General features: G+C 55.3%; 1 protein-coding gene across 5 annotated transcripts in view; it reads left to right on the plus strand.

The window, feature by feature from the left end:
* Nucleotides 1-5,189: 5,189 nt before the first annotated feature.
* The window catches only part of LOC141157603 (uncharacterized), a 56,028-nt gene continuing 43,580 nt past the window's right edge, over nt 5,190-17,637 (plus strand). For 3 of the 5 annotated variants that reach the window (XM_073645071.1, XM_073645075.1, XM_073645074.1), the window contains exons 1-3: nt 5,190-5,277; nt 5,568-5,711; nt 5,835-5,987. In XM_073645071.1, the coding sequence (XP_073501172.1) occupies nt 5,634-5,711; nt 5,835-5,987 (231 nt within the window). In that variant the 5' untranslated portion in view covers nt 5,190-5,277; nt 5,568-5,633. Of the gene's footprint in view, nt 5,446-5,546; nt 5,712-5,834; nt 5,988-17,637 lie in introns of all 5 variants that reach the window. The other 2 variants (XM_073645073.1, XM_073645072.1) reach the window with 2 other exon arrangements.

The following is a 17,637-nucleotide window of genomic DNA, read 5'->3' on the forward strand; positions in this document are numbered from 1 at the left end:
CAGGCAAGGCCCCCACCAGCTCCTCAGCCAAGCCAGAGAGTTCATTAGCACGACAATGAATTACATTAGCATTCTCACTGAAAAGTTCAGAGCTGGACATGTCAGCTGAGAGAGCAGGAAGGGGTGCTAAATCCCCCCCAGCTGTACTCCTGTCAGCTGGCACGTCACTACAAGGATCAGCATGTATGGTACCACAAAGTATAATATCACTTACAGATACATTACCACGGGGCAGTGGGGCTGCTCTCTTCCCATACTGAGAGGTGAGAGGCCCCAAGTCGGTCCCCAACAAGACATTAGCAGGGAGACGAGATGTAACCCCGACCTCTACCAGCCCCTTGTCCACACCCCAATCCAGATGCACACAAGCCATGGGTAGAGTTATCTTCTCCGTACCCACCCCGCTGACGGTCAGCTTCTTTCCAGGGATGATACTCTCCGGGGGTAGCAGTTCAGGCTGTACTAGGGTCACATCGGCCCCCGTGTCCCTTAGTCCCATAACCACTTTATTCCATCTTGGGGTTTCCGGTCCAAGACATATTGTTGCACTTCCTCCGAGCAAATGTTTAAGAATTGCTCCTTGAGGAACAGATCCAAGGTTGCTTCGTCGGGATTGTCTATCTCTCCCTCTGCCCATCTGTGAAGCTGGACACGCATCTGGAGCAGAGTCTCTAGATGGCTCTCGGTCGGTCGTTTCCTCAGGCTGCGGAATTTCACTCTGTACACCTCAGGTGTGAGACGGTACCTCAGGATCAGCGCAGCTTTAATGAGGTCATAGTCCTGGTGCTGGGCTGCAGGGAGAGACGAGAAAGCGTCCAGGGCTCTCCCTCTTAGCCTGGCAGACAGGGTGCGTGCCCAGTCTGCCTTGGGTACCTGGTACTGGAGACACACCTGTTCAAACCCTTTCAGGAAAAGGTCCAGGTCCCCGTCCAGTTCCAGGACAGGCAGATCCTCTGAGTGCAGCTTAGCTCTTGGGGCTGCTGGAGTCTGTGCTGTTTGAGCCGGGGGGGCCTGCCGGCTCCGCAGCTGGGCCAACTCTAGCTGGTACTTCCTCTCTTCCTTTCTTTCCTGGGCATCTCGCTCAGCTTGCCACATGTGGAGCACGGCCTGGCTCTGCTCCTGCTGTCCATCTCTCAGAGCCTGGAGGTAGGCCTGCATAAGAGCGTCCAGGGCCGGGTTACTAGCCCCTCCAGCTGGAGCTGTAGATTGCATAACAGAATGTCCAAGATTTTCGTGGGTGTCGAGGCCACTTCCACCCTCCTCGGACACCTCAGTCTGGTCAGCGACTGGCACCACACTGCCACCTTCCATCTGCTCAGCGTCCCCTCTGGTAGCACTCATCTGGGAACCTTTGCTTCTGAGGCAGTATGCCATCCACCAGAGACCGTAGCCAAATAAAAGATAGGACAGAAAACTAAGAGGGGGAAGGGTACAGTATCGTACACACGCTTTCACTGTATACTATGTCTGATCTACTAACTAGCACCGAGCTCAGTTCACAGATATCCAAATCCCACCGCTGCCACCAATTGTCACGAAACCGATCAGAGCCACGTGCCCCCTGATCCTTCCTCACAACTTCCGTGAGTTCCGGGTTTAGGATAATGTGAAGCGAGCTTATACATTTTATATATTTATTTACTCAAAAGAGCGATGCTAGGTACAGTATATACAAGCGGTTACAAGATATATATGTATACAGTAGTCAGACAAATACAGTAAGGAAGCAGTAATATGATACAGTAAAATTAAAAGGAATAAAAGTGAATATACCACACTTTCATCAAAGGTCTCTGGATACGGCAGGAGGGTTGCTGTCATGGGTCCAGAGCGGTTCATTGGTCTTTCTGCACATCTGTAGCGACAGGTGACCCTCAACAGAAGACCCCTCCTCTCTCTCAGAGGGACACATTTATTCGTAACTTGGGCACGGCAGAAAATAGGCGATTTACATGTAATCTCCTCTTCCCTTCTATCAGACATTTCATAATCCATTTCCCAGCAATATACTCATTGTAAGATGCGCATGTTAATTGATCTAACACAGGGGCTTCTCCTGACTTCAGAGGTATTCAATTAGCTATTCTTCCTTGCCATGATTCAATTAGCTCCCCCATACTCGTCAGGAATAGGCGTTTGCACTACAAAGGTATATATCCTAGCTGACCTGTATTCAATTCTCTCCTGGCTTGTCACCCTGGTGTGAACGGAGGCTCCCAGGGGTTGATGTATGGAAGGGAAACAAATGCTAATGTAAATACGTTGTCCTCTGGGGTCCTTTGAAGTCAGACAGACTAGCATTCCTGCTGAGACCTTCATAACTGGGAATATGAAATAATTGGGAATATGAAATAACTGGGAATATGAATTTCCAGTCCCTGGCCTCACCACAAGGATGTTTAATTTGTGGAGAATTATTTATCTGCAAATCGAATTTACCAAGAAAATTCCGTACGAACAGATGAATTCGAAGTCTGGCTGATCTGCTCATCTTTAATGGAGGGTAATGCTGTGCTTTATCTGTACAAGATCACAAAAGGCAGATGATTGAGAATGGCATGATCAGAAAAGCATGGAGACCTCAACTCCTGTCTATGGTGGTGGATGTTATATTTATACTTCACTGATGGTTAAGAAAGATGTATAAATATAATATATATGGCTAACAGTCAATCCCCGCATGTGTTGCGTCTGCCTACCACCGGAAACACGCAGCCGCAGGGAGGCAAATATATGAGCCGAGCAGTCCGATAAGACTGAGCATGCTCAGATAACACGTTATACGAGCATCTTCACTCAACACTAATATATATATATACACTAGATGGTGGCCCGATTCTAACGCATCGGGTATTCTAGAATGCGACCGGGCGCAATCAGCAGAGCGTTGTTTAAATTTGGCGCCAAAATCGCTGATTGGTCGCGGCCGGCAACCGCGACCAATCAGCAAAACAGTGCTTAAATTTGGCGGCAATATCGGTGATTGGTCGCGGGTGGCGGCCGCAACCAATCAGCAAACTGTGTTAGTGAGGACCGGAGAGCTTGTTTAAATTTGGCGCTAAAATCGCTGATTAGTCACGAGCGCGACCAATCAGCAGAGGGGTGTTTAAATTTGGCGCCAATAATGCTGATTGGTCGCGGCCGGCGACCGCGACCAATCAGCAGAGCAGTCGCGGCCGGCGACAGCGACCAATCAGCAGAGCGGTGTTTAAATTTGGTGCCAATAATGCTGATTGGCCGGCGACCGCGACCAATCAGCAGAGCGGTGTTTAAATTTGGCGCTAAAATAACTGATTAGTCGCGGCAGGAGGCCATGACCAATCTGCGAATTGTATTAGTGAGGACCGGGGAGCGGCGCTGCCTGTGCGGCTACTTACGCTGCGAGAAGCAGGGAGATGAGCGACTGCTCGCAGCAGAAGTATCCTGACCGGCAGCGCCGCTCCCCGGTCCTCCGTTCACACTTGCCGTCGGGAGATCAGCGGCCCTAGCCGCTGATCTCCCGACGTTAGGCGCATGGAGGTCGGCGCCGCCGGTCGGGGTCCTTCTGCTGCTAGCGGCCGGGAGATGAGCGCCTCGCGCCGGTCATCTCCCTGCTGCATCGCCGCTGACCTCCGTCCTGCAGATGAGCCGCTAATGGCCGCCATCTTTTTCTCAAATCCCGCGTCGCTGATTGGCCGCGGCCGGACCAATCAGCGACGCTGGATTTCCTGGACAGACAGACAGACAGACGATCATATATATAGATTACTTTGAAAATAATGGAAAGTGCTGTGGTCTTAGAGAGGATGTCGGCTGGGTGGTCTACCACCTCCGGTGGAGAAATTGTTCATTCTGAATGAGTCTAATGTGAATCGTACATTATGAGTACGCCATCAGATTCTCACACTAACATTTATCTTGGTTTTATTTTGGTTATTCCTCTCTCTTCACCACTAATTCTTCACACATAATATTATTGGGAATATTTCGTAGAGATTAGGGTTGAGCGAGTATGTTCTGTTCCGACTATGCTCGGGCCGAGCTCCGAGTATTTACAGCTGCTCGGTGATATGGTTGAATCGCTCCCATGTGCATGATTTGCGACTGTTTGACAGTTTTAATACATGTGAAGATTGTCTATTTCTTACACATTCCTCACATGTAATAAAGCTGTCAAACAGTTGCAAATCATGCACACGGGAGCGATTCAACCTTATCACCGAGCAGCTGTAAATACTCGGAGCTCGGCCGAGCATACTCGGAACAGAACAAACTCGCTCAACACTAGTAGAGATCACTCTAAAAATCAAATTGTCCTCAGTCTGTAGTGTGAACTGACTGCAGTTTAAATCACGTGAACTTGTAATTTTTTGGGGGGGGCTTTTATTCATAGATCTACATTTTTCCTTTTTGAAATATAAAAAAAATTCTGAGATTACTATTTTTTTTTTTGTTCCCATTTGTATCAGGTGAAAGGCAGTTCAGGTAACGATGGAGACTTCATGGGTGAATTATTAGGTCTGCCTTGCACTTTTGGGGCACAACATTGAGGCTCTCATACAAAGCACAGACGGACGGACTCGTGGACCTCACAGATAACGCTGTAGGATTCGGACAAAGTGCAGATCGTCAGGTCACTGGTTGCCGAGCCATTAGGCTGCATAAGGCTGCGTGCCCACTTGCTGCTGAATTTCCGCAGCGTGAATGCTTGCAAAACGCTTGGTAATCCGTGCCCCATGATCCCCAATGAAAATCCGCATGTACTGTGCCCATGCTGCGGAAATTTTCCGCAGTGGATTTTCCTTGCTGAAAAATTTGCATCATGCCCATTATTTGTGCGTTTCCTAACGCAGATTTGAAGTCACGATGCATTTGAAAAACGCAAGTCAAATCCGCATGTAAAAACGTGTGTAAAATCCGCAAGCGTTTTTACTGCCAAGAACGTGCAGAAACGCTGCGGAAATTTTCTGTATCGTGGGCACATAGCCTTACAAGTCGCAGCGACACAGCACATTGCTGATATTTATGGTCCCACAACAGTCTGATAAGATGACCGCGCAATGTCATTACAGGACTTACAAAAGTCCCCATAATCTCTTCTGGTTGTCCTGCCATGTGATCACAGAAGAGCCCAATCCACCAGTTGTAGTTCTTTCCTCTCACTTCACCTATACAATGTTCTGCTTCCCAGACTACAGCTCCCATGATCCTTTATGACTCCCCCTCCCCCTGCACGTCATGTCCTGCTATACAATGTTTAGGAAGCCCCTGACTGCCTCTGCTGTGAGCAGACCTGCAGTAAGTAACCCGAGCCATTCCTTTATTACATGGCCCTGTGCAGGAGGAGCAGAACTTAGTGTCCTTCCTGCTTGTGATTATTATAAAGCTGCAGACTCTGCTGCCCCCCCCCCCTGTGTATGGTCAGTATATACCGTATACAGAGCGATGGTATAATGGGTAAATGAGGTAAGAGTGATAGCTACGGTTACCTTGTATTTTCTAGATTTCAGTGCAGTTCACCTTTAAATGGCCATATTATAATTTATATCTTATTTACTGGCTCCTAGAATTTATTGATCTATTTCTAGGCTGAATTGTGAGGACTTGCGACGTTGAACTTGCCCTACAGGGGTGAGACCATCACCTGATTCAGAATGGATGTGTATGGGAGTGGTGTGACGCAGCGGGTGCTCAGCCTCACCCTAGAGATCATCTATCTGCTGACTGGAGAGGTGAGGCATTCTGGGAATTATGCCATAGGACCTCACTATTATCTCTACTACCAGGGGCATGGCTCCAGGGGTGAACTATTCCGGCACTGAATACTTTATATATTAGGGTCTCTTCCCAAACAGGATTACACGATAGTAAAGAAGACATCTGGGGAATGCAGCGGCCCCCATGTGTTAGAAGCATGGAGCAGGACCCCCAGCCATATAATGGAGGGAAGCACCGAACAGAAGATCTTGGAATACACCAGAAGGATCATCAAGCTGCTGACGGGAGAGGTAAGCCCTGCTGGGAATGCTGGGAAATACAGGAGAGCTCGGGGGTCTCTGGAGGATGACTGGATCATTCAAATTTTTCTTACCGTTCACTCTGCAAAAACTCTTAGTGTTGCTCTTATTCATTCTCGTCTGGACTATTCCAACTCTCTTCTGATCGGGTCTCCCTTTTACTAAACTCTCAACTCTCCAATCTGTCCAAAATGCAGCAGCCAGGATCATAATCCTCTCCAACCGCTACACCGACGCCTCCACCCTGTGCCAGTCATTGCACTAGTTACCCATCCGCTACAGAGTCCAACATAAACTTATCAATCTCACCCACAAAGCGCTCCATGGTTCTGCACCGCCCTATATCTCCTCCCTCGTCTCAGTCTACCAACCCTCCCGTGCCCTCCGTTATGCTAATGACCTAAGACTAATATCCTCAATAATCCGAACTTCCCACTTCTGTATCCCAAGACATTTTGCATGCTGCGCCAATTCTCTGGAATAGAAAGTTGTTTCTTGTGCTCTCTAGAGCTATGACAAACCATAATGTTAGTATCGACGTGACATACTTCTTGGGTTGTGAACTGGTAGTAAAAAAGGAAAAAAAAAATGCCAAAGAGTGGACTGCTACCTGTAGAGCTGTGGATTGGTGCAGTTAACAATTGCACTAGTGGGTTTAGACAAGTTCAACTGACCTAGTAACTAGAATTATATCTGTAAATATTTTTTTATTATTGAATAGGTTGCTACTAATTTTCTAATATAAGTTTTAATTTTTTTCTAAAAAATATTTGTATCCATGTTCATTTTATTTATTTCAATTTTAATAAAATTCACTAAAAACACTTCTTTGAGTTAAAATCCTAGTGAAGTGTGAGCTCACTATCTGAGGAGCAGACACAGAAAACGGAGAAACAAGAGTATGAGCCGATCGTTGCAGCAGGAGGACACAACGAGATGGAGTTTCCTTCACTGCTACGTTCAAAGAGTGAGGTCAAATGAGTTCAGTAGTGTGGGGATCTGCCGTGTTCACACATAGCAGCCTGAACAGAAATTAAAAGGCAATATACCAGGATCATCGACAGAATCAGGAGTTCCAGTGAAATAGCCTCATTCTATGTGCTCACGATGCAGAAATGCTCCGGATTTTTCCTGAGCGTTTCTGCATCTCCCTGGCAAAAAAAACGCATGCGGATTGTGCATGTGGATTGTGCATGCAAATTGTAGATTATTATTATTATTTATTATTATAGCGCCATTTATTCCATGGCGCTTTACATGTAAAAAAGGGATATACATACAAGAACAATTACAATAATCTTGAACACAATGTGACAGCGACTGGTACAGGAGGAGCGAGGACCCTGCCCGCGAGGACTCACAATCAACAGGGGATGGGTGAGGATACAGTAGGTGAGGGTAGAGCTGATCGTGCAGCGGTATGGTGGAGCGAGGACCCTGCCCGCGAGGGCTCACAGTCTACAAGGGATGGGTGAGGATACAGTAGGTGAGGGTAGAGCTGGTCGTACAGTGGTATGGTGGAGCGAGGACCCTGCCCGCAAGGGCTCACAGTCTACAAGGGATGGGTGAGGATACAGTAGGTGAGGGTAGAGCTGGTCATACAGCGGTATGGTGGAGCGAGGACCCTGCCCGCGAGGGCTCACAATCTACAGGGGATGGGTGAGGATACAGTAGGTGAGGGTAGAGCTGGCCGCGCAGCGGTATGGTGGAGAGAGGACCCTGCCCGCGAGGGCTCACAGTCTACAGGGCATGGGTGAGGATACAGTAGGTGAGGGTAGAGCAAGTCGTGCAGCGGTATGGTGGAGAGAGGACCCTGCCCGCGAGGGCTCACAGTCTACAAGGGATGGGTGAGGATACAGTAGGTGAGGGCAGAGCTGGTCGTGCAGTGGTATGGTGGAGCGAGGACCCTGCCCGCGAGGGCTCACAGTCTACAAGGGATGGGTGAGGATACAGTAGGTGAGGGTAGAGCTGGTCGTGCAGCAGTATGGTGGAGCGAGGACCCTGCCCGCGAGGGCTCACAGTCTACAGGGGATGGGTGAGAATACAGTAGGTGAGGGTAGAGCTGGCCGTGCAGCGGTATGGTGGAGAGAGGACCCTGCCCGTGAGGGCTCAGAGTGTACAGGGGATGGGTGAGGATACAGTAGGTGAGGGTAGAGCTGGTGGTGCAGCGGTATGGTGGAGCGAGGACCCTGCCCGCGAGGGCTCACAGTCTACAAGGGATGGGTGAGGATACAGTAGGTGAGGGCAGAGCTGGTCGTGCAGTGGTATGGTGGAGCGAGGACCCTGCCCGCGAGGGCTCACAGTCTACAGGGGATGGGTGAGGATACAGTAAGTGAGGGTAGAGCTGGTCGTGCAGCGGTATGGTGGAGCGAGGACCCTGCCCGCGAGGGCTCACAGTCTACAGGGGATGGGTGAGGATACAGTAGGTGAGGGTAGAGCTGGCCGTGCAGCGGTATGGTGGAGAGAGGACCCTGCCCGCGAGGGCTCACAGTCTACAGGGGATGGGTGAGGATACAGTAGGTGAGGGTAGAGCTGGTCGTGCAGCGGTATGGTGGAGAGAGGACCCTGCCCGCGAGGGCTCACAGTCTACAAGGGATGGGTGACGATACAGTAGGTGAGGGCAGAGCTGGTCGTGCAGTGGTATGGTGGAGCGAGGACCCTGCCCGCGAGGGATCACAGTCTACAAGGGATGGGTGAGGATACAGTAGGTGAGGGTAGAGCTGGTCGTGCAGCGGTATGGTGGAGCGAGGACCCTGCCCGCGAGGGCTCACAGTCTACAAGGGATGGGTGAGGATACAGTAGGTGGGGGTAGAGCTGGTCGTGCAGCAGTATGGTGGAGCGAGGACCCTGCCCGCGAGGGCTCACAGTCTACAAGGGATGGGTGAGGATACAGTAGGTGAGGGTAGAGCTGGTCGTACAGTGGTATGGTGGAGCGAGGACCCTGCCCGCGAGGGCTCACAGTCTACAAGGGATGGGTGAGGATACAGTAGGTGAGGGTAGAGCTGGTCGTACAGCGGTATGGTGGAGCGAGGACCCTGCCCACGAGGGCTCACAATCTACAGGGGATGGGTGAGAATACAGTCGGTGAGGGTAGAGCTGGTCGTGCAGCGGTATGGTGGAGAGAGGACCCTGCCCGCGAGGGCTCACAATCTACAGGGGATGGGTGAGGATACAGTAGGTGAGGGTAGAGCTGGACGTGCAGCGGTATGGTGGAGAGAGGACCCTGCCCGCGAGGGCTCACAGTCTACAGGGGATGGGTGAGGATACAGTAGGTGAGGGTAGAGCTGGTCGTGCAGCGGTATGGTGGAGAGAGGACCCTGCCCGCGAGGGCTCACAGTCTACAGGGGATGGGTGAGGATACAGTAAGTGAGGGTAGAGCTGGTCGTGCAGCGGTATGGTGGAGCGAGGACCCTGCCCGCGAGGGCTCACAGTCTACAGGGGATGGGTGAGGATACAGTAGGTGAGGGTAGAGCTGGTGGTGCAGCGGTATGGTGGAGCGAGGACCCTGCCCGCGAGGGCTCACAGTCTACAAGGGATGGGTGAGGATACAGTAGGTGAGGGCAGAGCTGGTCGTGCAGTGGTATGGTGGAGCGAGGACCCTGCCCGCGAGGGATCACAGTCTACAAGGGATGGGTGAGGATACAGTAGGTGAGGGTAGAGCTGGTCGTGCAGCGGTATGGTGGAGAGAGGACCCTGCCCGCGAGGGCTCACAGTCTACAAGGGATGGGTGACGATACAGTAGGTGAGGGCAGAGCTGGTCGTGCAGTGGTATGGTGGAGCGAGGACCCTGCCCGCGAGGGATCACAGTCTACAAGGGATGGGTGAGGATACAGTAGGTGAGGGCAGAGCTGGTCGTGCAGCGGTATGGTGGAGCGAGGACCCTGCCCGCGAGGGCTCACAGTCTACAAGGGATGGGTGAGGATACAGTAGGTGAGGGTAGAGCTGGTCGTGCAGCGGTATGGTGGAGCGAGGACCCTGCCCGCGAGGGCTCACAGTCTACAAGGGATGGGTGAGGATACAGTAGGTGAGAGTAGAGCTGGTCGTACAGTGGTATGGTGGAGCGAGGACCCTGCCCGCGAGGGCTCACAGTCTACAAGGGATGGGTGAGGATACAGTAGGTGAGGGTAGAGCTGGTCGTACAGCGGTATGGTGGAGCGAGGACCCTGCCCACGAGGGCTCACAATCTACAGGGGATGGGTGAGAATACAGTCGGTGAGGGTAGAGCTGGTGGTGCAGCGGTATGGTGGAGAGAGGACCCTGCCCGCGAGGGCTCACAATCTACAGGGGATGGGTGAGGATACAGTAGGTGAGGGTAGAGCTGGACGTGCAGCGGTATGGTGGAGAGAGGACCCTGCCCGCGAGGGCTCACAGTCTACAGGGGATGGGTGAGGATACAGTAGGTGAGGGTAGAGCTGGTCGTGCAGCGGTATGGTGGAGAGAGGACCCTGCCCGCGAGGGCTCACAGTCTACAGGGGATGGGTGAGGATACAGTGAGTGAGGGTAGAGCTGGTCGTGCAGCGGTATGGTGGAGCGAGGACCCTGCCCGCGAGGGCTCACAGTCTACAGGGGATGGGTGAGGATACAGTAGGTGAGGGTAGAGCTGGTGGTGCAGCGGTATGGTGGAGCGAGGACCCTGCCCGCGAGGGCTCACAGTCTACAAGGGATGGGTGAGGATACAGTAGGTGAGGGCAGAGCTGGTCGTGCAGTGGTATGGTGGAGCGAGGACCCTGCCCGCGAGGGATCACAGTCTACAAGGGATGGGTGAGGATACAGTAGGTGAGGGTAGAGCTGGTCGTGCAGCGGTATGGTGGAGCGAGGACCCTGCCCGCGAGGGCTCACAGTCTACAAGGGATGGGTGAGGATACAGTAGGTGGGGGTAGAGCTGGTCGTGCAGCAGTATGGTGGAGCGAGGACCCTGCCCGCGAGGGCTCACAGTCTACAAGGGATGGGTGAGGATACAGTAGGTGAGGGTAGAGCTGGTCGTACAGTGGTATGGTGGAGCGAGGACCCTGCCCGCGAGGGCTCACAGTCTACAAGGGATGGGTGAGGATACAGTAGGTGAGGGTAGAGCTGGTCGTACAGCGGTATGGTGGAGCGAGGACCCTGCCCACGAGGGCTCACAATTTACAGGGGATGGGTGAGAATACAGTCGGTGAGGGTAGAGCTGGTCGTGCAGCGGTATGGTGGAGAGAGGACCCTGCCCGCGAGGGCTCACAATCTACAGGGGATGGGTGAGGATACAGTAGGTGAGGGTAGAGCTGGACGTGCAGCGGTATGGTGGAGAGAGGACCCTGCCCGCGAGGGCTCACAGTCTACAGGGGATGGGTGAGGATACAGTAGGTGAGGGTAGAGCTGGTCGTGCAGCGGTAGGGTGGAGAGAGGACCCTGCCCGCGAGGGCTCACAGTCTACAGGGGATGGGTGAGGATACAGTAGGTGAGGGTAGAGCTGGTCGTGCAGCGGTATGGTGGAGAGAGGACCCTGCCCGCGAGGGCTCACAGTCTACAAGGGATGGGTGACGATACAGTAGGTGAGGGCAGAGCTGGTCGTGCAGTGGTATGGTGGAGCGAGGACCCTGCCCGCGAGGGCTCACAGTCTACAAGGGATGGGTGAGGATACAGTAGGTGAGGGTAGAGCTGGTCGTGCAGCGGTATGGTGGAGCGAGGACCCTGCCCGCGAGGGCTCGCAGTCTACAAGGGATGGGTGAGGATACAGTAGGTAGGGGTAGAGCTGGTCGTGCAGCAGTATGGTGGAGCGAGGACCCTGCCCGCGAGGGCTCACAGTCTACAAGGGATGGGTGAGGATACAGTAGGTGAGGGTAGAGCTGGTCGTACAGCGGTATGGTGGAGCGAGGACCCTGCCCACGAGGGCTCACAGTCTACAGGGGATGGGTGAGGATACAGTAGGTGAGGGTAGAGTTGGCCGTGCAGCGGTATGGTGGAGAGAGGACCCTGCCCGCGAGGGCTCACAGTCTACAGGGGATGGGTGAGGATACAGTAGGTGAGGGTAGAGCTGGTGGTGCAGCGGTATGGTGGAGCGAGGACCCTGCCCGCGAGGGCTCACAGTCTACAAGGGATGGGTGAGGATACAGTAGGTGAGGGCAGAGCTGGTCGTGCAGTGGTATGGTGGAGCGAGGACCCTGTCCGCGAGGGATCACAGTCTACAAGGGATGGGTGAGGATACAGTAGGTGAGGGTAGAGCTGGTCGTGCAGCGGTATGGTGGAGCGAGGACCCTGCCCGCGAGGGCTCACAGTCTACAAGGGATGGGTGAGGATACAGTAGGTGGGGGTAGAGCTGGTCGTGCAGCAGTATGGTGGAGCGAGGATCCTGCCCGCGAGGGCTCACAGTCTACAAGGGATGGGTGAGGATACAGTAGGTGAGGGTAGAGCTGGTCGTACAGTGGTATGGTGGAGCGAGGACCCTGCCCGCGAGGGCTCACAGTCTACAAGGGATGGGTGAGGATACAGTAGGTGAGGGTAGAGCTGGTCGTACAGCGGTATGGTGGAGCGAGGACCCTGCCCACGAGGGCTCACAATCTACAGGGGATGGGTGAGAATACAGTAGGTGAGGGTAGAGCTGGTCGTGCAGCGGTATGGTGGAGAGAGGACCCTGCCCGCGAGGGCTCACAATCTACAGGGGATGGGTGAGGATACAGTAGGTGAGGGTAGAGCTGGACGTGCAGCGGTATGGTGGAGAGAGGACCCTGCCCGCGAGGGCTCACAGTCTACAGGGGATGGGTGAGGATACAGTAGGTGAGGGTAGAGCTGGTCGTGCAGCGGTATGGTGGAGAGAGGACCCTGCCCGCGAGGGCTCACAGTCTACAAGGGATGGGTGAGGATACAGTAGGTGAGGGCAGAGCTGGTCGTGCAGTGGTATGGTGGAGCGAGGACCCTGCCCGCGAGGGCTCACAGTCTACAGGGGATGGGTGAGGATACAGTAAGTGAGGGTAGAGCTGGTCGTGCAGCGGTATGGTGGAGCGAGGACCCTGCCCGCGAGGGCTCACAGTCTACAGGGGATGGGTGAGGATACAGTAGGTGAGGGTAGAGCTGGCCGTGCAGCGGTATGGTGGAGAGAGGACCCTGCCCGCGAGGGCTCACAGTCTACAGGGGATGGGTGAGGATACAGTAGGTGAGGGTAGAGCTTGTCGTGCAGCGGTATGGTGGAGAGAGGACCCTGCCCGCGAGGGCTCACAGTCTACAAGGGATGGGTGACGATACAGTAAGTGAGGGCAGAGCTGGTCGTGCAGTGGTATGGTGGAGCGAGGACCCTGCCCGCGAGGGATCACAGTCTACAAGGGATGGGTGAGGATACAGTAGGTGAGGGTAGAGCTGGTCGTGCAGCGGTATGGTGGAGCGAGGACCCTGCCCGCGAGGGCTCACAGTCTACAAGGGATGGGTGAGGATACAGTAGGTGGGGGTAGAGCTGGTCGTGCAGCAGTATGGTGGAGCGAGGACCCTGCCCGCGAGGGCTCACAGTCTACAAGGGATGGGTGAGGATACAGTAGGTGAGGGTAGAGCTGGTCGTACAGTGGTATGGTGGAGCGAGGACCCTGCCCGCGAGGGCTCACAGTCTACAAGGGATGGGTGAGGATACAGTAGGTGAGGGTAGAGCTGGTCGTACAGCGGTATGGTGGAGCGAGGACCCTGCCCACGAGGGCTCACAATCTACAGGGGATGGGTGAGAATACAGTCGGTGAGGGTAGAGCTGGTCGTGCAGCGGTATGGTGGAGAGAGGACCCTGCCCGCGAGGGCTCACAATCTACAGGGGATGGGTGAGGATACAGTAGGTGAGGGTAGAGCTGGACGTGCAGCGGTATGGTGGAGAGAGGACCCTGCCCGCGAGGGCTCACAGTCTACAGGGGATGGGTGAGGATACAGTAGGTGAGGGTAGAGCTGGTCGTGCAGCGGTATGGTGGAGAGAGGACCCTGCCCGCGAGGGCTCACAGTCTACAGGGGATGGGTGAGGATACAGTAAGTGAGGGTAGAGCTGGTCGTGCAGCGGTATGGTGGAGCGAGGACCCTGCCCGCGAGGGCTCACAGTCTACAGGGGATGGGTGAGGATACAGTAGGTGAGGGTAGAGCTGGTGGTGCAGCGGTATGGTGGAGCGAGGACCCTGCCCGCGAGGGCTCACAGTCTACAAGGGATGGGTGAGGATACAGTAGGTGAGGGCAGAGCTCGTCGTGCAGTGGTATGGTGGAGAGAGGACCCTGCCCGCGAGGGATCACAGTCTACAAGGGATGGGTGAGGATACAGTAGGTGAGGGTAGAGCTGGTCGTGTAGCGGTATGGTGGAGCGAGGACCCTGCCCGCGAGGGCTCACAGTCTACAAGGGATGGGTGAGGATACAGTAGGTGGGGGTAGAGCTGGTCGTGCAGCAGTATGGTGGAGCGAGGACCCTGCCCACGAGGGCTCACAGTCTACAAGGGATGGGTGAGGATACAGTAGGTGAGGGTAGAGCTGGTCGTACAGTGGTATGGTGGAGCGAGGACCCTGCCCGCGAGGGCTCACAGTCTACAAGGGATGGGTGAGGATACAGTAGGTGAGGGTAGAGCTGGTCGTACAGCGGTATGGTGGAGCGAGGACCCTGCCCACGAGGGCTCACAATCTACAGGGGATGGGTGAGAATACAGTCGGTGAGGGTAGAGCTGGTCGTGCAGCGGTATGGTGGAGAGAGGACCCTGCCCGCGAGGGCTCACAATCTACAGGGGATGGGTGAGGATACAGTAGGTGAGGGTAGAGCTGGACGTGCAGCGGTATGGTGGAGAGAGGACCCTGCCCGCGAGGGCTCACAGTCTACAGGGGATGGGTGAGGATACAGTAGGTGAGGGTAGAGCTGGTCGTGCAGCGGTATGGTGGAAAGAGGACCCTGCCCGCGAGGGCTCACAGTCTACAAGGGATGGGTGAGGATACAGTAGGTGAGGGCAGAGCTGGTCGTGCAGTGGTATGGTGGAGCGAGGACCCTGCCCGCGAGGGCTCACAGTCTACAGGGGATGGGTGAGGATACAGTAAGTGAGGGTAGAGCTGGTCGTGCAGCGGTATGGTGGAGCGAGGACCCTGCCCGCGAGGGCTCACAGTCTACAGGGGATGGGTGAGGATACAGTAGGTGAGGGTAGAGCTGGCCGTGCAGCGGTATGGTGGAGAGAGGACCCTGCCCGCGAGGGCTCACATTCTACAGGGGATGGGTGAGGATACAGTAGGTGAGGGTAGAGCTGGTCGTGCAGCGGTATGGTGGAGAGAGGACCCTACCCGCGAGGGCTCACAGTCTACAAGGGATGGGTGACGATACAGTAGGTGAGGGCAGAGCTGGTCGTGCAGTGGTATGGTGGAGCGAGGACCCTGCCCGCGAGGGATCACAGTCTACAAGGGATGGGTGAGGATACAGTAGGTGAGGGTAGAGCTGGTCGTGCAGCGGTATGGTGGAGCGAGGACCCTGCCCGCGAGGGCTCACAGTCTACAAGGGATGGGTGAGGATACAGTAGGTGGGGGTAGAGCTGGTCGTGCAGCAGTATGGTGGAGCGAGGACACTGCCCGCGAGGGCTCACAGTCTACAAGGGATGGGTGAGGATACAGTAGGTGAGGGTAGAGCTGGTCGTACAGTGGTATGGTGGAGCGAGGACCCTGCCCGCGAGGGCTCACAATCTACAGGGGATGGGTGAGAATACAGTCGGTGAGGGTAGAGCTGGTCGTGCAGCGGTATGGTGGAGAGAGGACCCTGCCCGCGAGGGCTCACAATCTACAGGGGATGGGTGAGGATACAGTAGGTGAGGGTAGAGCTGGACGTGCAGCGGTATGGTGGAGAGAGGACCCTGCCCGCGAGGGCTCACAGTCTACAGGGGATGGGTGAGGATACAGTAGGTGAGGGTAGAGCTGGTCGTGCAGCGGTATGGTGGAGAGAGGACCCTGCCCGCGAGGGCTCACAGTCTACAGGGGATGGGTGAGGATACAGTAAGTGAGGGTAGAGCTGGTCGTGCAGCGGTATGGTGGAGCGAGGACCCTGCCCGCGAGGGCTCACAGTCTACAGGGGATGGGTGAGGATACAGTAGGTGAGGGTAGAGCTGGTGGTGCAGCGGTATGGTGGAGCGAGGACCCTGCCCGCGAGGGCTCACAGTCTACAAGGGATGGGTGAGGATACAGTAGGTGAGGGCAGAGCTGGTCGTGCAGTGGTATGGTGGAGAGAGGACCCTGCCGGCGAGGGATCACAGTCTACAAGGGATGGGTGAGGATACAGTAGGTGAGGGTAGAGCTGGTCGTGCAGCGGTATGGTGGAGCGAGGACCCTGCCCGCGAGGGCTCACAGTCTACAAGGGATGGGTGAGGATACAGTAGGTGGGGGTAGAGCTGGTCGTGCAGCAGTATGGTGGAGCGAGGACCCTGCCCGCGAGGGCTCACAGTCTACAAGGGATGGGTGAGGATACAGTAGGTGAGGGTAGAGCTGGTCGTACAGTGGTATGGTGGAGCGAGGACCCTGCCCGCGAGGGCTCACAGTCTACAAGGGATGGGTGAGGATACAGTAGGTGAGGGTAGAGCTGGTCGTACAGCGGTATGGTGGAGCGAGGACCCTGCCCACGAGGGCTCACAATCTACAGGGGATGGGTGAGAATACAGTCGGTGAGGGTAGAGCTGGTCGTGCAGCGGTATGGTGGAGAGAGGACCCTGCCTGCGAGGGCTCACAATCTACAGGGGATGGGTGAGGATACAGTAGGTGAGGGTAGAGCTGGACGTGCAGCGGTATGGTGGAGGGAGGACCCTGCCCGCGAGGGCTCACAGTCTACAGGGGATGGGTGAGGATACAGTAGGTGAGGGTAGAGCTGGTCGTGCAGCGGTATGGTGGAGAGAGGACCCTGCCCGCGAGGGCTCACAGTCTACAAGGGATGGGTGAGGATACAGTAGGTGAGGGCAGAGCTGGTCGTGCAGTGGTATGGTGGAGCGAGGACCCTGCCCGCGAGGGCTCACAGTCTACAAGGGATGGGTGTGGATACAGTAGGTGAGGGTAGAGCTGGTCGTGCAGCGGTATGGTGGAGCGAGGACCCTGCCCACGAGGGCTCACAATCTACAGGGGATGGGTGAGAATACAGTCGGTGAGGGTAGAGCTGGTCGTGCAGCGGTATGGTGGAGAGAGGACCCTGCCCGCGAGGGCTCACAATCTACAGGGGATGGGTGAGGATACAGTAGGTGAGGGTAGAGCTGGACGTGCAGCGGTATGGTGGAGGGAGGACCCTGCCCGCGAGGGCTCACAGTCTACAGGGGATGGGTGAGGATACAGTAGGTGAGGGTAGAGCTGGTCGTGCAGCGGTATGGTGGAGAGAGGACCCTGCCCGCGAGGGCTCACAGTCTACAAGGGATGGGTGAGGATACAGTAGGTGAGGGCAGAGCTGGTCGTGCAGTGGTATGGTGGAGCGAGGACCCTGCCCGCGAGGGCTCACAGTCTACAAGGGATGGGTGTGGATACAGTAGGTGAGGGTAGAGCTGGTCGTGCAGCAGTATGGTGAAGCGAGGACCCTGCCCGCGAGGGCTCACAGTCTACAGGGGATGGGTGAGGATACAGTAGGTGAGGGTAGAGCTGGCCGTGCAGCGGTATGGTGGAGAGAGGACCCTGCCCGCGAGGGCTCACAGTCTACAGGGGATGGGTGAGGATACAGTAGGTG

Source organism: Phyllobates terribilis, unplaced genomic scaffold (assembly GCF_046119375.1).
Source record: "Phyllobates terribilis strain yellow unplaced genomic scaffold, ASM4611937v1 Scaffold_8__6_contigs__length_399053987, whole genome shotgun sequence".
NCBI classification, from domain to species: domain Eukaryota; kingdom Metazoa; phylum Chordata; class Amphibia; order Anura; family Dendrobatidae; genus Phyllobates; species Phyllobates terribilis.